At 46.7% G+C, this 22,182-nt stretch overlaps 1 protein-coding gene and 2 pseudogenes across 1 annotated transcript; 1 reads left to right on the top strand and 2 right to left on the bottom strand.

Annotated features, from left to right (window-relative positions):
• Positions 1-8,476: 8,476 nt before the first annotated feature.
• LOC125534055 (FCS-Like Zinc finger 2-like) lies at positions 8,477-9,216 on the bottom strand. The gene has a single exon (XM_048697356.1). It carries the CDS (start codon positions 9,129-9,131, stop codon positions 8,838-8,840), a length of 294 nt encoding a protein of 97 aa, XP_048553313.1. The 5' UTR covers positions 9,132-9,216; the 3' UTR covers positions 8,477-8,837.
• A 2,530-nt stretch (positions 9,217-11,746) lies between these two features.
• LOC125534053 lies at positions 11,747-13,624 on the bottom strand (annotated as a pseudogene).
• Positions 13,625-14,328: 704 nt separating this feature from the next.
• Positions 14,329-16,199, top strand: LOC125534052 (annotated as a pseudogene).
• The last annotated feature ends 5,983 nt before the right edge of the window (positions 16,200-22,182 follow it).

Genomic DNA, 22,182 nt, shown 5'->3' with positions numbered 1-22,182 from the left:
GTTCCCTGCCTCTTGTTACCATCCGGCCTAGACGCATAGTTCGGGACCCACTACCCGAGATCCGCCGGTTTTGACACCGACACCTACCCTTACGGATCAGATCATAGAGGCTCAAAAGCATGATACGGGAATCTCCTGGATCAAGAAAAATATTTCCAAGGGATTTGCTGGTTGTTTCTCTATGGATGAACGAGGTGTTGTTTAGTTTGGAAACCGTTTGGTGGTTCCCAAATGTCAACAGATGCAGCAACTAATCCTTAAGGAGGCACATGAATCTCCTCTCACGATTCATCCCGGTAGTACAAAGATGTATCAGGACCTACGCCAGAGGTTCTGGTGGACTAGGATGAAGAGAGAAATCGCTCAATATATTGCCAACTGTGACGTTTGTCGTCGCGTTAAGGCAGAGCATCAAAGACCAAGTGGAAATGGGACAAAGTTGGTATGGACTTCATCACCGGCTTTCCCAGGACCAAGAAAGGAAATAATGCTATCTTCGTAGTCATTGATCATCTTTCCAAAGTGGCTCACTTCCTACCTGTTCGAGAGAGTATCACTGCTAGTCAGCTCGCTGACTTATATATCTCCCGAATAGTGTCACTCCATGGTGTTCCACTAGAGATCAATTAAGACCGTGGCAGTTTTTTCACCTCTCATTTCTGGGAAAGTTTCCAGAATGCCATGGGAACCCATCTTTCTTTCAGTACCGCTTTCCACCCTCAGTCAAGTGGTCAGGTGGAAAGGGTCAACCAAATTCTCGAAGACATGCTTAGAGCTTGTGTTATCTCATTCGGTATGGATTGGGAGAAGTGTCTTACTTTCGCCAAGTTTGCTTATAACAATAGCTATCAATCCAGTCTTAAGAAAGCTCCTTTTGAGAGTCTCTATGGACGAAGATGTCGAACACCTTTGAACTGGTCAGAAACCGGTGAAAGACAATTCTTTGGACCGGATATGATTCAGGAAGCAGAAGAGCAAGTTCACATCATTCGTGAGAATTTGAAAACAGCCCAATCTCGTCAAAAGAGCCAGTATGACCGTCATCATAAGGAAGTGGCTTATGAAGTTGACGACAAGGCTTACCTTCGGGTTACTCATTTAAAGGGTACCCATCGTTTCGGTATCAAGGGCAAGTTGGCTCCTCGTTACATTGGCCTTTTTCACATTCTCGCTAAACGAGGAGAGGTTGCCTACCAGTTGGAACTACCCCCACATCTTTCTCGAGTTCATGATGTCTTTCACGTCTCCCAACTCAGGCGTTGCTTCTCGGATCCCATCCGCGGAGTGGACCACGAAACGCTTGACCTCCAAGATAACCTCACATATCGAGAGCACCCTGTTCGCATTCTTGATCAAGCAAAGCGTGTCACTCGACGTCATAACATCAAGTTTCTCAAGGTTCAGTGGTCTCATCATTCCGAGAGAGAAGCTACCTGGGAGCGAGAAGATCGTCTTTGACTTGAGTACCCCGCTTTCTTTCCGCCGACTCCTGAATCTCGGGACGAGATCCTTCCGAGTGGGGGCGAGTTGTCACATCCCTAGTTCTGGTATGATCTAGGCTTGCTTTGTGCATCATGTTTAAGTTTCAAATGAAATTGAAATGGGGAATGTTTCAAACCCTAGCACCAAAGCAAATTCAAATAGATTCAAATTAAAAATGGAATTTCAATGAACCCAAAATGCTTTTCAAAAATGTTCATGATCTTTGGAAAATGTTGGAAACAAATACCAGAGGTGATGCACATTTTTGCTAAACATTTTGGATTTTTGAATGAACCCATATGTATCTGAATTGGAGCTGTTTAAAATAATATAAATATTTTAAAGGCTCCAAAAATGTTGGAAATTGGTGAGGGCCTCTGGTATATTATAACTAGTGGTCACAAGGAATCCCAACATTTTTAGATTTGTGCTAGTATTATTTTAAGTCAAAAACAAATGTCGGAAATAGAAAAGAAAACAAAAAAAGGGAAAACCCCTTACCTGGTTCTTACCTGGCCCAGACTGTAGCAGCCCACTCCACCGGGCTCGTGCCAGTCATCTCCCTCCTCTCGCCAGGAGGACGAGAGGCGTGTGCCCAGCGCCTGCGGCCACGCGTGCGCCGTGGCCACCTCCTCTCTCCCTGCCTGCTTGTCCCCTTCCCGACGCCGCTGTGGACGCCACAACCCCCTGCACCTCTCCCTATCTCTCCCTCGAGCGCCCTCCCTCCTCTCTCTCTCTCATGCGCGACCAGCCGAACGCGCCTGTCGCCGCCGTTCGCTGCCCACGTGCTCCCCGCCGTCCCCTCGACCGCCCGTCATGCCCAGAAGCTCCGCCACGTCGCCGGCTATCTCTCCGTCAAGCCACGCGCCTCGGGAGGCCCTAGAGCGCCTCCATCAACGTCGTCTTCATCCCCGGCCACCGGAGATCGTCTTCGCCGCCCCGCCGTCTCCAGTGCGTCCCCGAGCTCGCCAAGACCACCGTCGACTCCGCCGTGAGCTCCTCTTCGTTTCCCCCTTTCTCCCCGCGCGTTTTGCTCTCCCTAGCCACGTCAATCGCCAGAGCCGTGAGCTTCCAGCCGCCGTCCATGCCGCCGCCGTGGCCACCGTAACCGAGCGCGCCACCGTGCTCAGCACGTTCCCAGGAGTCGACCACGACCACCCGCGGCTCCTACTGTTCCCTGCAACGTCGTTTCGCTCGACAGCTGAACTCCGGCCTCCGCACTCGTCGTCGCCGACGCCACTCCGGCCACTCCCCGGCCGCGCCACCACCATGGTTGGATGCGGACGAGCGTTCGCACCCCATAGTTGCGCTCCGCGTGCCAAATGGCGCCCTGTAGGCAAAACCCGCAGCGCACCGCCGCGTCTGGACTCGCCGGCGGCTAAACGCCGGCAACCACTGACCGTTGACCGGCATGGGTTGACCCCACTGCCCAGTTTGACCTCGCCCTCTCTCTCTCACTAACTTGCGGGCCCCGCCCGACTAATTACTCTAGTTAGCACTAATTAACTAGTTAGGTTAGTTATTACAGTCACTGACTAGTGGGCCCTGCCCAGTTAGTTAGGACTAACTAACTCAGTTGACTGGGTCACTGACCAGTGGGACCCATTGGTCAGGTTTGACCTGGTCAGCCATGTTGACTCGCTTACGTCATGCTGACGTAGTGCTGACGCAGTTATTTATTTTCTGGTATTAAAATAAATTAGGAAAATCTAGAAAATGATATAAACTTCTAAAATTCATAGAAATTCAACCGTAGCTCAGAATGAAATAATTTATATATGAAAAATGATCAGAAAAATGCAAGGAATCCATTTATGCCAGTTTCGTGCATGAAAAATCAACTTATACATGCTGTATAAGTGAAAACATAATATGGGCATGTTAAATGCTTCATTTTGAATTGCATTTGAATCTTTGATTCAAATGGGCATCAACCAACTTGGTAGCATCTTGCATTAGCCCAAACACTAGCATTTGCACATGTCATGTTCATGCATCATATTGTTGCATTTGTTTGTGTATTGATTGCCGGCACCGTTTCTTCTTGATAGGTTCCACTCCGGAAGGTGTTCCTGAGTACCTGTCAGAGGAGCAGTGCCCCTTCGTTGATCTATCAGGCAAGCAACCCCCTTGAGCATTTCGATAAAATCCCACTCTCTCGCTCCTGCTCCTTATACTGCATTAGGACAACAATGATTCAACTGCTACTTTTCTGCTGCGGTAGTTGAACCCATTCCTCTGCATGACCTGTCATTGCCACAGTAAATAGTTGAAACCCACTAGCATGAGTAGGAGTTGTTTGAGCCTTGATGTGCCTGCTCATCCATGCTTGTTTTCTTTATGCCAGCTATGCTTAGAGTTGTGTCAGGTCTGATTCATCGGGAATGAATCGGAGTGGTGAACATGTCCTACTGATAAAGGCTAAGTGTGTGAACACGTTTTGGTAAAGGTAGCGATGAGAGGCCATGTAGGAGTACATGGTGGATTGTCTCATTGGAACTGTCCCTATGCACTGAGTTCTGTGTATGTTATCCAAGTCCAGTTACTACCACACATTGGGTTCCGGTTATCCGGCCCCTCTCGGCTTATTAATCTACTTGATCTCTGTCCAGGAGTTGCAACTAGTTTCTGGCGTTTGTAGGTAGTGCTAGTTGTCTACCAGGTGGTGTCCGACGGGACGGGCTTGGGACAGACTAGGCACCATGGCACGGTGTACCAAGTGGCACCCGGATGGTGGGTTTGGGAACCCTGCACACATCGTTTGGGGCCGTACTGGAGACTTCGGCCGAAACTCCTTGCGGATGGAACTCGAATAGGCGATAAACTTGGACGAGAGACTTGTGTGGTTAGTTAGGTCGTGGCCGACACCCTCGCCCGGCTTCCGCTTGAAGGTTGCCGAGGTACATGACGTGTACATGGCGATAAGTGGCGAGAGCGTGTGTGAAGAAGTACACCCCTGCAGGGTTATCATTATCTATTGGAATAGCCGTTTTCCTCGGATATGGAAAGTGGAGGACTTATATAGTACATAGACAACTTGAAGTTGATACTCTAAAATACGCAAGATAAGCATGAGTGCTATGGATGGCCTTCTCGTAGGGAGACGGGAACGGATCCATAGTGGAGTTTTGATATGGTGAATATGTGGACTCGTGTGCGTCTTCTCACCTCAAAGAAGTTTCTGATACTCGTAGTATAGGTTAGCCACTCAGTCAAAGCTGGCTTGCTGCTGTTAAAACTCCACCACCCCCTTTGTTGATAATGTTGCATATGTAGATAGTTCTGATGTAAGACTTGCGGAGTACCTTCGTACTCACGTTTGCTTATTTATGTTTTGCAGTTGGTTACACTAGTGACTTCGACGAGTAGCTTGTATCCCAGCTACGATCTTGTACCCTTGGGAGGGTCTTATAGATAGTCAGGCTTCTCAGCCTTTTTCTTTTGTAGTTGTCTATACTCAGACATGTAATGCTTCCGTTGTTTGTATGCTCTGAATGATGGGTCATGAGACCCCTGTTTGTATTGAATGCTATGTGGCTCTTCTAGGCCTTTATCTATATGAGTTGGAGTTATGTTGTGATGCCATGTTGTACAGCACATACTTGCATGTTATGCGTACGTGTAACGTGTATTGCTATGTGTGGGATCCGACAATCTAGTTGTTTATCCTTGGTAGCCTCTCTTATGGGAAAATGTAGTCTAGTGCTTTCACTGAGCCTTGGTAGTCCGCTACAGCCCGGTTTACCAGAGTCCTGCTAGCCCAGCACTACTGCTTCGGAACACTTAGACTCGCCGGCATGTGATTCACTTCGTTCATGTGTCTGTCCCTTCGGGGAAATGTCACGCGGAGACATCCGGAGTCCTGTTAGCCTGCTACAGCCCGGGTTCCCGGAGTCCCGTTAGCCCAGTTGCTATAGCCCGGATTCATACGTTGTTGACCGACATGCTCGAGGTTGATTCATATATGCATGTCCCTGTAAGTTAGTGCCACTTTGGGTTCACGACTAGTCATGTCGCCCTGGATTCTCTGTCATATGGATGCTAGCGACACTATCATATACGTGAGCCAAAAGGCGCAAACGGTTCCGGGCCAGGTAAGGTGGCACCCGTGGGGATACCGTGCGTGAGGCCGCAAAGTGATATGATGTGTTACATGCTAGATCGGTGTGACTTAGGATCAGGGTCCCGACAGGAGAATATCAGGTGCTACGGGAGTTGCTAAGCTCGTGTGCTGCAGGGCGAGCTCAGCCGTGGATGTGAGATTCAACGGTCAAAACACAAATAAATGAATACTAACATTTTGACTTTTGCTTTTTGTGACACCATTTATGCTGATTTTTTTCCGTTTCTTCTTTCGTGTTTCAAATCTTGATTTGAATTTTTCACAATTTGTAGAGACATGTCTTGTGAACACTCATAATTTTTTTGGAATTATTTGAAACATTTAGATGTGTTTATGGAAAAGTGATAGCATGATAGCACCTAATGTGTGGTAGCACCTGATATTCCCCCAAGGAGGCTAGACGTCCACTTTTTTGGTTATGGCAAGGGAAGTATACAAGGTTGTATACCGTGTAGTATCAATAGGATACAAAACACGATGAGCACATACCTGACCTCTGCACGACTAGAATGACCACAACTAGCATTAATGGAACATAGAAAGTACTACACCGGTAAAAATAAAGTTATACATGGCTGATGGAATGCTTTGACGTGCAAAGAAAAGAGCAATGATGATCCACATCGAGCAATTACAGCTAACGGAACTACTTGTGTGATGTGTTGCTTTGGCTCTAGGGTAGATAGAGATCATTTGTTCTTTCAATTTAATTTTAGTATTAGAGCCTGGAACTACTTGCAAGTGGATTTGCAGTCAGAAGATGATATGAGGAGTATTGCTAGTTAGGCAAGGAAGGATTTCGATAACAAAAGTGCCCTTCTGGTCCCAGGCGCAAATGCACTTGCACTTGTTCGAACAGTAAATTCTGAAAAATGGCAAAAATATCACAAAAAATTGTAGACAAACATTCTTGAGTGTTCTTCCTATGTATAAATTTTCTTGAAGAGATCACATTCACAGAATTTTCAGTAGAAAAACAAAACAAGCAGCCCAAAATGCTTAAAAAACACCTTTTCATGCTACTGTTTTTTTTTCTGTTATGTGCACATGGAATGTTATTTCTTCGCGAAAATTTGCGTGGGAGTAGAACATTCCTAGATGTGTGTTGTAAAAAGAACCAGATTTTTTAAATTTATATTAGTATTGTTTAGCAATTTACTGTTCATCCAAAACTGCATATGCTCCAGGCAGCAAATATTGCATGTCCTTAAAGAACCTTTCTTTCCTGAAGTGGTTTTCCTATCTTGCTGGAATATCTGGATCGCTAGGAATGCAAAAATCTTCAGAAAAAAGAGGCCCGCTTTCTATAAGTGGAAGAGGGGATTTGTGCATGACACAACCTTGCTGGCGCATAGAATTAAGTCTAGGTTCAGGGATAATTTGTTGAAATGGGTTTCTCACCTTCCACCTTAAAGCGTCAGTTGCACTGTAGTTCTTGCTCTTATTCCTTTTTCTGATATAAAGTTGTATACTATGTACCGTTTCATGCTCTACATTAAATAAAGTTGCAAGGCTGTGAGCCTGTGAGGTTTTTGCCCTATGGTTCATAGTCACAAAAATAAATGCTGACCAGCAAAGACGATGTAAGTGCATACAATGCAAACTGAAATCGTCCGAACACCAAGCAGACAGTCCAACCACCGAGAGTCAACTTTGGAGACAAGAGCATCCGTCGACACTTGTCCATAGTTCGCATATGAATTGTCGAGAGAGCTGACCACTAAAATCACTAATTGGGAAAGCTTACGCAATCTCGTGCCTACATCGCAAATGTACGCCGGTGGTAAATCTGGACATGACAACCTAAGTGTGCCATGTTGTATGTTCATTACTTTTCCAGCATGGAAACTTGGCTCGAGTGGGTGGTGTCTAAACCCAAACGTTCCACTGAGTTGATATTAGAGTGATACAGATAATATGATTTAGTTGAATAGGCGACGACAAGCTTCATCATTTCCTTTCACTTGTTATGCCTCAAAGTGCATTAACTCAACTGCGAGTAGATCAGGGTTAGACTTCATCGGCTCATATCTAACTTTTAGGAACCTCGTTGGCGGGCAACCATTTTTGTAATTTTCATTGGAGGAAGCGAGTCGGTCCAGTTTATGAGGAAAATAACAATCTAACCTTAAAACTTAACAAAATTTGTTTGTTTTAGTAAACTTGAGCAAAAACCACCCACACACTCTCACTAATGGGTGAGGAAGGGGGGACTGACAACACAGGACGGATGGAGCAGCAAGATCCAATGTGAATCGGTTCTAGGCCTTGTCGACCCATCAAGAAAGACAGATCGCCATGAAAATGTTCGACGTTTAGCCTAGGCATGACAAGATCGTTCTCAATCTTAAAATTGAAATTGTGATTAATTATTGCACCCAAATTGGGTAAGTTTGACTTATATTCCAAAGGAAGAAAAATCACAATGGTAGAAATTTTCGGGAAATATCCTTGAGATATAGTAAAACTGTAAGGTTCACCCATGTGGGAAGCTCAAGGTAGAAGCACCAAACCGGCCAATTCACTTACACACAATCACTTCCCCCATTCACAAATATAAGATGTTTTGAATATTTTCATATATAGGCTACACACGGAATGAAATGAGTAAACGAACAGACTAAAATTATATGGATAAAATCCCGGCCGAAATCATATTGGCATATCACTAGCAACATTAGAGACGCTATAAATCCAAAAAAGCATAACAACAATTAGAGGCAAGATAATCTGTAGGTCGATTGCCATGTTGTTTTTACAGTGACAGTGCTGTTGCACAGTGTCCCTAACATGTGGTACCCAAAACCAAACAGCATTCAATCATTAAGCGAAACAAAACAAGAGGGCGCTGAAGAGCGACCCGAATAGAAGTTAAAACAAAATGTGAATCATGTTTGATTGCTTTCTTCAGATCCATGGCCTTTTCTATTCCGGTTCGAACCAAATCAAATTCATGGGCACAGCGCAGACCGGCCGAGAACAAGTACAGATTTCCCACCATCCGCGCAGCTTAATCAGCTTGCGATGGAAAGATATGGGAGGCTACAGACACCTATGCTTGGTGCCGCCTGATGATGCTGCCTTGCCTTGCCTCCGTAGCTAGTGGCTAGGCTAGAGCACCAGCCGGAGAGACGGAGACATCGATGGTTCTTCAGAATACAGATGTTGTTTCTTCAGAATTCCGATCTTGTCGATTCAAACAACACTTTCCTCGCCCACGCGCTCCGGCCAGTTAGCTTGCGACGGACACCTTCTTCCTGGAGTGCCGCTGCCCACGGTGGGATTCCGTCTCCGCCGAGAACCTCTGCAGCCTCCGGGCGGCCTGCCTGGCGCAGACGGCGTCGAGGTGCATCTCCTCGTGGCGGCACTCCTCGCTACAGTAGGGTGTGTCCCCTCTGTACATGAAGACGTCGCTGTCGCGCGCCAGCGGCTTGGCGCAGAGCGCGCACGCGTCCATCGCCGGCATGCCGGGCTCGCCGAGCTGCTCGGCGTCGAAGAAGAAGGAGCAGGCCGCTGATGCCGCCATGGTACGTGTGTGCAGGTGGCTTTCGAGCAAAAATGCTTCTTTTGGTGCTGCGGGAGAGGGAAGAATTGAGGGGAGCGAGCGAGTTGGGTGGAGAAAAGAGTGGGAGGCTCAGGTATATATGGTGCGTCGGGCAAATATCTTATCGCGCGTCGGACGGCCGTCCCGGGAGGAAAACGACGGGCAATCATCGTGCTATTTCCGGGCGAGGTCGACCAGGAGACATCGCTCTTGAAGGTCACTGTTGACGCAAGTTGTGCTATTTTCTTCCTGCAAGACATAAAAATTGTGCTATTTTCTGAAGAGTGGAAATGTAGCTGTACTTGAAAACTCTCAAAAATGCTACAATTATCAAGCTATAGAAAAGTTAGTAAATTCTAGGAGTGTTTTGTAATGTGACAGCTTGTCATTCTATAGCCGATTTGTGAACTGTCAGCTTCTACTAGACTGGCACCTTATCATACCAAAACATGATACATGCCCCGCCTTTTAGTATTCGCGTCTATAAGCATTGCAGTAGACTCCGTCGTGCATCTAGTCGGAAACTTGGGCACCAATATATTCCGGCTGTACTTGTGTGAGTAATAAGATGAAGATTAGGAAGGTGTTTGGATACTCTCTAGTCATGTGACTAGTAGTAGTCAGACTAAAAGTTTTTAGTTAGGCCCTGTTTGAAGGTGACTATTACTAGTCAGCATTAAATGTCTCAGTATTAAATTCTTCTCTCTCCCTTTCATTTATCTCTCTTCTCTTCCTTGTGCAACAGCAACTACCACTATACTCCCACGCAAGGAAGGAAAGCAGCAAAGTCCTGTTCCTTTTCTCCCTCACGCCATGCAACAGCAGCTCTCAATACCTTTTTTTTCTCTCCTCACGCAAGCAACACAAGCACCAGACTATCCCTCACGAAATTGTCCTATAAGGAAATCAAAACTGTCCACACATAAGAAAACTAAAATTGTCCCATAACGTTACATGTTGGAAACGAAATAAATAACATCAGAAATTTCTCAACGCCTGTTGAACAAACCATCAGCAATCGTATCTCTCACTCGATTCATATCCACTGAATCTAGCTCCATTTCTTCACCCCTAGTGTTACGACGCCTCCTCCTCCTTGTTTCCTCAAGGAGAGGTTGATAACTCTCATCATTGTCACACCTATCGAATTCCTTGTCCGCCAAATGACTTTCACGAATAAAATTGTGCAAGGCCATGCATGCCACAATAATTTTTGTTTGCTTGCGTAGAGGATAACTTGGTACTTTGAAAAGAATCCTCCACTTATTTTTCAAGACTCCAAAACAACGCTCAATGACATTGCGTAGTCTAGAATGAGTATAATTGAAGTGCTCCTTTTTACCTCTCGGCATGGTGCCTTGATGGAACTCTTGAAAATGATACTTTTGGCCCCTATACGGTGCAAGATAACCCTGTTTGTTGGGGTAGCCCGAGTCAACAAGATAAAATTTCCCTGTTCATGGCAATGCATTTTAGCAAATGTCAATGTAAGGCATAAAACTATTGTACTGAGTATCAAGTTTCGTACCTGAAGGTGGATGTGGAAACTTGTGATCAAACCGGCTAAGAGCATCCTTGAATGGCCTCATATCATGGACCGATCCAGGCCACCCCGCAAGCACAAAAGTGAATCTCATGTCGAAATCACACACAGCCATAACATTCTGACTACAGTAACCATGTCTGCTTAAATACTGTGGAACCTTGTTTGGTGGCACCACAACCGGCACATGAGTCCCATCTATTGCTCCAATGCAATCATTGAACCATGGGTACCACTGAGCACCTCTTAACCTTTCATGGACAACTCTAAATTCAGGATCTCGTGGCTTAATGATGTCAATGGAAAGCTTAACCATACATTCCAAAACTTTGTTAAACTTTCTACTGACTGTCTCCATGGACCTGATAAACCGATTCTCAGCATGTCTAACAGATTGGGGAGATCCAACTATATATAAAAAGAGAGCTAAACTCTCAACTGATGACATTTTTTTGGTTGACTTCAGTCCATAAGACTCCACTAGCAGATTATGTAGTTTATCAAACACCAGTGGGTACATCCTAAACATTTTGTAGCAATTTGTTCTGTTTCCTAGAGTTCTCACTACCCATTCATATCCAGACTCTTTAGCTTTTAAAATTCTCCTTTCCCCTTTAACCATGAAACGATCCATGTAGTACATACCAAACATGTGGGCGACCATACCTAGTTTGTTGAGCCTCTGCCGCCTCAATTGAAGTAGTGCTAGCACTCTATTGGTCCTTGTATATTCTTCTTCCTCATCACTAGAGTCATCATCTTCATCAGTCCTGTCCTCATCACTAGACTCATCATCTTGGTCTATACTGTCCTCATCACTAGATTCATCCTCATTCTGCAAGAAAAGCACAAACAAATAGAAATCATGAAGTCTACAGACATAATGAACATATCATCAACACATGCAAATACACAGATCGGTAGATAATAATTTTTCCAGAAACATAATGATTAAGGCCACATTAGTCCACAAATCATGTCATCCACGACTCAAGACACAAGAGGACACACATGACTCAAGACACAAGACTAGCTGACACAGATCATTCTGCCTTCATATCTCGCCATCTGCTGCATACATGTTCTTTGCCCTGCACCATCTCTTCAACCATATCAACCTAGCTTCAGGGGTCTTCATGTTCTGGAAGACAGTTCTGTTGTGTTTCTCCTTGAATAAATCACAAGCAACAAAGTACTCAACTGACTCTTCTGATGCTCCACACTCAATGGCAAGGTTCTGACAGTTTTTTACTGACTGAGCACGTTCCTCACTTCTCCTAACCTTTTCATTGCCTTGGTTCACAAGAGCCTGCAAAATAGAGTCTGTTTTTCTCACTTTCCTTCTCCAACTTAGTTTCAGTGTCCTTCATATATTTTACAAATGGACCCCGAGTTTTGCCTTGAGTACGAGGCATGTTGTCTAAAGTTTTGCTTCTCTTTGAAGGACTACTAGCTGTACTCCTTAACTCTGAGCGGCTCCCTCTCTTTTGAGTGTTGGTACTCATAGGGCTAGACACAAAGCCTTCATTGCCATCCAGGTCATCATCATTATTTAACTCCAAACAATCTTCTGTCCCAGGAACATAAGCAGATGAACCATCCACAGCGACCTCATGAAATATCTCATGTAACAGGGGCATATACTCAGGGTTACCATTTCTAAATTTCTTGAGATTTGGTATTGTCCTGAAAAGAAATAATAGAAATAAATCAGCATATATATCTTCTGTCATTGGAACATAAGCAAAAATGAACACTTGAAGGAGAGGGAGCAAGAATATAAGCAAAAATACCTTGATTTCTTTCTCCCACTAATCTGCAGTTGCCGTCACTTCGCCATCTAAGCCGCGGCCGCAGCCGGTTTGCTGCTGCAACCATACCCAATCATTGTACAAGCCCTTCAAGTTAGTTATTTTGTTCCTAAATTCCCTGCCTGGATGCCACAGCTTTGCCCTTTCCCAATATTTCTCCCTCATATTCTTGTACGCCTGAGGGCTCCAAACTCTACCAGCGTAATTGCCAGCATCTATTTCCTTACAAGCTATTTCACATAAAGTCAATGTATCTATGTCTGTCCAGTTAGCCTTGCTTTTTGGCCTCTATTAAAAAAAATATGAGAAAACAGAACAAGTACTATTTCAGATATTGTACTATTTTTGATAAATATGACGGAACAAGTAGCATGAACAAGTATTTTCTTTCATTTGTCCAAACTGAACACCTTGCTGTAGTTTCTACTTTCTACTTTCCACTTAACAAGCTGTAGTTTCTACTTTCTACTTTCCACTTAACATACATTCATTCAAGCAAACACAACAATTGGAAAAATATTGTACCTGGATATGCTGGTTCAGCATGCTGTCGTCTTCCTCTGCCTGAACATCTTCTTCAGCTGGTTCATCTTCTTCCTCAACATCTTCTACCATGATCGGTGTTGCCTGCCGCTGCCTGCCGCTGCCTGAGCGACTTGAACCAGCACCACCTCGTCCCGACGTCGCGACGACCTGCTTGGCACGACGATCTGGGGCCCTCACTGGGGGAGACCTTGGCGACGTGGACGACCCTGCCGCTGCGCCACGCCGTCCGATCTGGTCCGCTGGAGGGGCACACCATGGCCGGCCGCACTCCCGGGATGAAAAAGGTGCATGTACATGCCCATGTTGGGGTAGGAGGCGGCGACGGCGGAGTTGCCGTTGAGGTCGATGTTCTCCAACCCGATGGGAGCGCGGAGCCCCCCGGCCACCGAGCCGCGGCCGAGCCCCCCTGCCACCGAGCCGCGCTCGAGCCCCCCTGCCACCAAGCCGCGGCCGGCGGATCCCCGGAGATGAGGGGGCGTCATCCCCCACCCGTCCTCGTCGATGTGGTGCACCGCAGCACCGGAAGATGCCGTCTGCGAGAAGAAATCGAAGGGGAGTTCGCCGTCGCCGTCCATGGTACGGACGCGGGAGCGCGGCGCGGCGGAGTGCTGCGGGCGCGGCGCGGCGGAGCGCTGCGGGCGCGGCGGGAGTATGGACGCGGGAGCGGCGCGGCGGAGTGCTGCCGCGGCGGCGGAGTGCGGCGACGGCGGTGGAAAGGGAAGCGGCGGAGTGGAAAGGGGAGCGGCTGCCCCCTGCCTACGTGCGAAGGGGATGGGGCGGCAGATGCGTCGCCCGCAACAGGATGGGCCCGCCAATTAATTAGAGGAGAGACTTTAGTCACTTTTAGTTGGGGTGGGGTGACTAGGGACTAAACTAGTTTTAGTCACCCATTAGTCAGGGGTGTTTGGAGGTTTACTGACTAAAAGTGAGTACTACTAGTCTCTAGTCTCTAGTCACTAGTGATCCAAACACCCTCCTAGTTTAGTCCCTAGTCACCCCACCCCCAACTAAAAGTGACTAAAGTCTCTCCTCTAATTAATTGGCGGGCCCATCCTGTTGCAGGCGACGCCTCTGCCGCCCCATCCCCTTCGCACGCAGGCAGGGGGCAGCCGCTCCCCTTTCCACTCTGCCGCTTCCCTTTCCACCGCCGCCGCCGCACTCCGCCGCCGCGGCAGAACTCCGCCGCGCCGCTCCCGCGTCCGTACTCCCACCGCGCCCGCAGCACTCCACCGCGCCGCGCCCGCAGCACTCCGCCGCGCCACGCTCCCGCATCCATACCATGGACGGCGACGGCGAACTCCCCTTCGATTTCTTCTCGCGGACGGCGTCTTCCGGTGCTGCGGTGCACCACATCGACGAGGACGGGTGGGGGATGACGCCCCCTCGTCTCCGGGGATCCGCCGGCCGCGGCTTGGTGGCAGGGGGGCTCGAGCGCGGCTCGGTGGCAGGGGGGCTCGGCCGCGGCTCGGTGGCCGGGGGGCTCGGCCGCGGCTCGGTGGCCGGGGGGCTCCACGCTCCCATCAGGTTGGAGAACATCGACCTCAACGGCAACTCCGCCGTCGCCGCCTCCTACCCCAACATGGGCATGTACACGCACCTTTTTCATCCTGGGAGTGCGGCCGGCCATGGTGTGCCCCTCCAGCGGACCAGATCGGACGGCGTGGCGCAGCGGCAGGGTCGTCCACCTCGCCAAGGTCTCCCCCCAGTGAGGGCCCCAGATCGTCGTGCCAAGCAGGTCGTCACGACGTCGGGACGAGGTGGTGCTGGTTCAAGTCGCTCAGGCAGCGGCAGGCAGCGGCAGGCAACACCGATCATGGTAGAAGATGTTGAGGAAGAAGATGAACCAGCTGAAGAAGATGTTCAGGCAGAGGAAGACGACGAGCATGCTGAACCAGCATATCCAGGTACAATATTTGTCCAATTGTTGTGTTTGCTTGAATAAATGTATGTTAAGTGGAAAGTAGAAAGTAGAAACTGCAGCAAGGTGTTCAGTTTGGACAAATGAAAGAAAATACTTGTTCATGCTACTTGTTCTGTCATATTTATCAAAAATAGTACAGTATCTGAAATAGTACTTGTTCTGTTTTCTCATACATTTTTTTAATAGAGGCCAAAAAGCAAGGCTAACTGGACAGACAGAAATACATTGACTTTATGTGAAATAGCTTGTGAGGAAATAGATGCTGGCAATTATGCTGGTAGAGTTTGGAGCCCTCAGGCGTACAAGAATATGAGGGAGAAATATTGGGAAAGGGCAAAGCTGTGGCATCCAGGCAGGGAATTCAGGAACAAAATAACTAACTTGAAGGGCTTGTACAATGATTGGGTATGGTTGCAGCAGCAAACCGGCTGCGGCCGCGGCTTAGATGGCGAAGTGACGGCAACTGCAGATTGGTGGGAGAAAGAAATCAAGGTATTTTTGCTTATATTCTTGCTCCCTCTCCTTCAAGTGTTCATTTTTGCTTATGTTCCAATGACAGAAGATATATATGCTGATTTCTTTCTATTATTTCTTTTCAGGACAGACCAAATCTCAAGAAATTTAGAAATGGTAACCCTGAGTATATGCCCCTGTTACATGAGATATTTCATGAGGTCGCTGTGGATGGTTCATCTGCTTATGTTCCTGGGACAGAAGATTGTTTGGAGTTAAATAATGATGATGACCTGGATGGCAATGAAGGCTTTGTGTCCAGCCCTATGAGTACCAACACTCAAAAGAGAGGGAGCCGCTCAGAGTTAAGGAGTACAGCTAGTAGTCCTTCAAAGAGAAGCAAAACTTTAGACAAGATGCCTCGTACTCAAGGAAAAACTCGGGGTCCATTTGTAAAATATATGAAGGACATTGAAACTAAGTTGGAGAAGGAAAGTGAGAAAACAAACTCTATTTTGCAGGCTCTTGTGAACCAAGGCAATGAAAAGGTTAGGAGAAGTGAGGAACGTGCTCAGTCAGTAAAAAACTGTCAGAACCTTGCCATTGAGTGTGGAGCATCAGAAGAGTCAGTTGAGTACTTTGTTGCTTGTGATTTATTCAAGGAGAAACACAACAGAACTGTCTTCCAAAACATGAAGACCCCTGAAGCTAGGTTGATATGGTTGAAGAGATGGTGCAGGGCAAAGAACATGTATGCAGCAGATGGCGAGATATGAAGGCAGAATGATCTGTGTCAGCTAGTCTTGTGTCTTGAGTCATGTGTGTCCTCTTGTGTCTTGAGTCGTGGATGACATGATTTGTGGACTAATGTGGCCTTAATCATTATGTTTCTGGAAAAATTATTATCTACCGATCTGTGTATTTGCATGTGTTGATGATATGTTCATTATGTCTGTAGACTTCATGATTTCTATTTGTTTGTGCTTTTCTTGCAGAATGAGGATGAATCTAGTGATGAGGACAGTATAGACCAAGATGATGAGTCTAGTGATGAGGACAGGACTGATGAAGATGATGACTCTAGTGATGAGGAAGAAGAATATACAAGGACCAATAGAGTGCTAGCACTACTTCAATTGAGGCGGCAGAGGCTCAACAAACTAGGTATGGTCGCCCACATGTTTGGTATGTACTACATGGATCGTTTCATGGTTAAAGGGGAAAGGAGAATTTTAAAAGCTAAAGAGTCTGGATATGAATGGGTAGTGAGAACTCTAGGAAACAGAACAAATTGCTACAAAATGTTTAGGATGTACCCACTGGTGTTTGATAAACTACATAATCTGCTAGTGGAGTCTTATGGACTGAAGTCAACCAAAAAAATGTCATCAGTTGAGAGTTTAGCTCTCTTTTTATATATAGTTGGATCTCCCCAATCTGTTAGACATGCTGAGAATCGGTTTATCAGGTCCATGGAGACAGTCAGTAGAAAGTTTAACAAAGTTTTGGAATGTATGGTTAAGCTTTCCATTGACATCATTAAGCCACGAGATCCTGAATTTAGAGTTGTCCATGAAAGGTTAAGAGGTGCTCAGTGGTACCCATGGTTCAATGATTGCATTGGAGCAATAGATGGGACTCATGTGCCGGTTGTGGTGCCACCAAACAAGGTTCCACAGTATTTAAGCAGACATGGTTACTGTAGTCAGAATGTTATGGCTGTGTGTGATTTCGACATGAGATTCACTTTTGTGCTTGCGGGGTGGCCTGGATCGGTCCATGATATGAGGCCATTCAAGGATGCTCTTAGCCGGTTTGATCACAAGTTTCCACATCCACCTTCAGGTACGAAACTTGATACTCAGTACAATAGTTTTATGCCTTACATTGACATTTGCTAAAATGCATTGCCATGAACAGGGAAATTTTATCTTGTTGACTCGGGCTACCCCAACAAACAGGGTTATCTTGCACCGTATAGGGGCCAAAAGTATCATTTTCAAGAGTTCCATCAAGGCACCATGCCGAGAGGTAAAAAGGAGCACTTCAATTATACTCATTCTAGACTACGCAATGTCATTGAGCGTTGTTTTGGAGTCTTGAAAAATAAGTGGAGGATTCTTTTCAAAGTACCAAGTTATCCTCTACGCAAGCAAACAAAAATTATTGTGGCATGCATGGCCTTGCACAATTTTATTCGTGAAAGTCATTTGGCGGACAAGGAATTCGATAGGTGTGACAATGATGAGAGTTATCAACCTCTCCTTGAGGAAACAAGGAGGAGGAGGCGTCGTAACACTAGGGGTGAAGAAATGGAGCTAGATTCAGTGGATATGAATCGAGTGAGAGATACGATTGCTGATGGTTTGTTCAACAGGCGTTGAGAAATTTCTGATGTTATTTATTTCGTTTCCAACATGTAACGTTATGGGACAATTTTAGTTTTCTTATGTGTGGACAGTTTTGATTTCCTTATGGGACAATTTCGTGAGGGATAGTCTGGTGCTTGTGTTGCTTGCGTGAGGAGAGAAAAAAAAGGTATTGAGAGCTGCTGTTGCATGGCGTGAGGGAGAAAAGGAACGGGACTTTGCTGCTTTCCTTCCTTGCGCGGGAGTATAGCGGTAGTTGCTGTTGCACAAGGGAGAGAAGAGAGATAAATGGAAGGGAGAGAGAAGAATTTAATACTGAGACATTTAATGCTGACTAGTAGTAGTCACCTTCCAAACAGGGCCTAACTAAAAACTTTTAGTCTGACTACTACTCACATGACTAGAGAGTATCCAAACAACTTCTAGTTTTAGTCACCCATTAGTCAGGGGTGTTTAGAGGTTTACTGACTAAAAGTGACTACTACTAATCTCTAGTCTCTAGCGATCCAAACATCCTCTAGGTAGTGTATACGCTTAGTGCTGATAATTAGCGCGCCAGGCTTTTTGCCAACATACGAGACAGGTGCCCCACATGGTTAGCCCGCGCCAATCTCTACTATTAAAGGGGGATCGAACGTCGTGATGGTTCGACCTCGATCGATCCCCCCTCCCTTCGTCGCCCGAACTCCCACGCGCACGCAGCAGCCCACCAACTCAGCCCACGTACGAAAAATCACCAACTCACTCAGCCCACGTACGAAAAATCACCAACTCACTCAGCCCACGTACGAGGTCCACAGTTCTACACACGAACGACAAGTCTATGGAACCCCACGATCGCGCCCAGTCAATAAAATCGTGATGGTTCGACCTCGATCGATCCCCCCTCCCTTCGTCGCCCAGAACTCCCACACGCACGCAGCAGCCCACCAACTCAGCCCCACCAACTCAGCGTACGAAAAATCACCAACTCACTCAGCCCACGTACGAGGTCCACAGTTCTACACACGAACGACAAGTCCATGGAATCCCATGATCGCGCCCAGTCAATAAAACAACAGCTTCGCAACCCACGAACGAGGACGAGGTCCATCAACCAAAAATCAAACTTCTTCGACCCGCCAACGAACGCCAGTTCTTCCTGGCCGACGTCCATCGAGACGCCACGCGAGCTGTGGAGCTGCAGACCTCTGCTGATCGCCTCTTAGCTTGCCCATCTCCCTGAGCCGCCCTACCGTCTTCTTTCCTCTCCGACGGCAAAAGGACGGATACCGCCCTAGGTTTGCCATATCCTAGACTCCTGTTCAAAACTTCATAATGTTAGTATTCAGACTTCTGTTCGCCTACGGTTCCGTAATGCAAAAGACTGCAGATTTTTTAAGTAAAGAAGAACATGTGTTGAAATTGCAGTATAAGATTAGGTAACCAAGACCATGTTTAGTTTTACATCATGGGAACAAACATGCCTCGCGACAGGAATAGTGATAGAAGGAAATACTTTCATTTAAGCTCACCTCCAGAATCCTTTATATTCCAGATTGTTTTAACGCGACATAATACAGAATCCTGTATAGTCTTTTTCGCACCACGTGGAGACAGACATCTTTCTCTCCACTCCTTCCCCTCCATCTTCATTCTTGTCGCCATGTCTGAGCCCTCTTTTTAAAAAGTTGAACTTCTACAAAATCTGGCACTTTATAAACTGAAATATACAAACTTCAGCCGTCAACACATAATAGCACAATCATTTTACTTTGGAAGAAAACCATATGCGAAGAACATGTCTATGAAAATGAACAAGTGAGACCTAAAAGCCTGTTAAATGAGTCACCAGAGGTCATATCATTTTTGTAATTCAACTGCAGGTTTATTTAAGCTTCTATAGGACAGAAAGATGTCACAGGACAGAGAGCATCTCTATGATAAAGGAAAACAAGGTATGTGTATGCCAATCACATGTCTGCACATAAGGTACTCAATAAGCTTCACAACTTAACTTACATTAATCTTATCAGTTGTCGAATATGAGAGGACACCCAGATCACAACTCACCAATACACACCGACCACCATCTGGTTTTTTCATACGCGAACAAACAGGCACTACTAACTACAGTGTTTCGTCTTCCGATGATGATGACAATGTGCCCACGCAACTGCCTATGATGATTCCTATAGCCGGCAATCTCAAGGCCTTTCAGCCAGTGCCGCATGTGGAAACATCAATCGGTATCGCCCTTACACACGACTTTTTTTCAGTTTGCATTTATACATTTGTTAAACAAAATGGTTCTTCAGGAAATCATTCTCGTGAAGGCACTTACTATGATCACCATGCATCACTTCGAGGAACAGACAGAAGCATTGATCATAATATTGGTTCAGACATAGCACTTGGACTTGACACTGAAGACACTGTCCCCGAGCACATTGCTTCAAATGATATCATTAAATCAGATAGAAAACAGAAAAGGCGAGACCAATATATGGCACGGCGAAATAGATTAACACCTGAACAGATGGAGGAAATCAATGCATGTCGCAGAGAAGCTAGGAAAAAAACAGAGGAGGAGAGGACTGCCCGTCAAAGAGAAGCCAGGCAACGAATGACACCAGAGGAGAAGCAACAGAGTAACACCCTTAGAAGAGCGGCCTACCAAAATATGTCAGTCCATGAAAACCAACAGACAAACACCCGCCGAAGAACACGTCTGCAAAACAAATCACCTAAGGAGAAGCAGAACATGCTAGCTCAGCGCAAGAAGAGACTCGCGGCTAGGCGCAACACCCCTTGCGCTGAATCCATCGCAATGCCCCGCCCTGATGCAGGTACCTTAGCTACACCCAACCTGATGTCGAGCACTCATGCGTTGGCATTCAGAGAATCCGAAGCTTCAGCTCCTGCCCCTTCCCCCCGGTTTGCGAGTAAGGCTGGGAACAACTTTGAATCAGACGGTAATCCTTCCATCTTTACTCTACTTGTTCTGTACATGTGCATTGGACCAGTATTTAACGGCTCCACAACGGTGCAGGCGAGTACCTTAGTCGTACCCTGGATGATAATGATGCCCCGAGCGAACTCATAAATCCCTCGCAGCAAACCAATGATCACCAAATAGACGACCAGCAGAATCAAGCCCGGGAGCAGAGGCAGGAGAGCAGAGCACAGCGTAGGGCTTGGGAGCGAGCTCACAAACAAAGTATTACAGCAAAGAACATTCAAGGGAGTGCCTTAAAATGAACAGCGCGCGGGAAAAGCATACCAGAAGGTGAGAAGTCAGCTTTGCTAGATCGTCGTAATGCAAGCTTTCAAAAAAAGCGGAGGCCTCCAGGCCCAGATGCAAGTACCTTAGATGTGAACAGAGCAGCAACAAGCTCAGAAGCACCGCCCACAGGAGTTGCTTCACCGGCTTCCTCCCCTTCATCAAGCATGCCATCGTACACCATCGGAACCAATGGTAACCCTCTCATGTTTACTCCCCTCCTGGTGTGCACTCACAATAAAAACCATTACTTACCGGCTCAACAATGTTACAGCTGACATGGATGCCTTCCTTAGCGGCATCATGGATGATGAGTACTACCTATTTGCCGGTGAAGGTACTCCGAGGCGCCTTTCGCTACTCACCCCTCTATATTATTGGTTTATGATGTGCATCCCATCGTGACTTGTTATATCTCCACAATGCTTGCAGCATCCGACACTGATAGCACGGACCTCGATGAGCCCGTAGAATCCTCCAACACAGGATCTATCGACCTAGATCCTTTCGACTATGTCTACTCGAACATCCCAGACAACACACACATCCTGAAGCACGCTGCAAACTGCGAGCATTGCAAGGCCAAGAAGTTCCAGTACGAGACTGACGGCTTCTGCTGTCGGAACGGGGAGATTGAGCTAGCTGAACCCGAGCCTATCCCAGAGCTGATGAGGTTATGGTCTAGCACGGATGCAGACTCTTGGCATTTCCGGGAGAGCATTCGGTTCTTCAACGGGCACTTTGCCTTCACTACCCTTGGCGTCAGCCTAGACAACAACTACACAAACATGAAGTCCGGGGTGTACACGTTTCGGGCACATGGCACTATGTACCACAGGGTGCACTCGTTCGGTCCAAGATCTCGCCCTGAACATCTGCAGTTGTACTTCTACGATGACGATCCCAGCTTAAGCCATCGAAAGGAGGCCACCAAGCAATTGGACCAGCACGTTGTCAGCAAGTTAGTGGACGTCCTCAGGGAAAACCCCTACTCCCAACAGTTTAGGAGTTTGGGTGCCCACAAGGAAAACCTCGAGGAGTACCGGATAGACCTCAACATTGACCAGAAGCTAGACCAACGAAGATATAATAGACCCATGTCATCCGAGGTGGCTGCGATTTGGGTCG

The sequence above is a fragment of the Triticum urartu genome, chromosome 2 (assembly GCF_003073215.2).
Source record: "Triticum urartu cultivar G1812 chromosome 2, Tu2.1, whole genome shotgun sequence".
In the NCBI taxonomy this organism is placed as follows: domain Eukaryota; kingdom Viridiplantae; phylum Streptophyta; class Magnoliopsida; order Poales; family Poaceae; genus Triticum; species Triticum urartu.
This window is presented reverse-complemented; position numbering and strand designations above follow the sequence as displayed.

Coding starts and splice junctions, on each gene's coding strand:
- LOC125534055 (XM_048697356.1), bottom strand. CDS start 9,131: ATGGCGGCATCAGCGGCCTGCTCCTTCTTCTTCGACGCCGAGCAGCTC.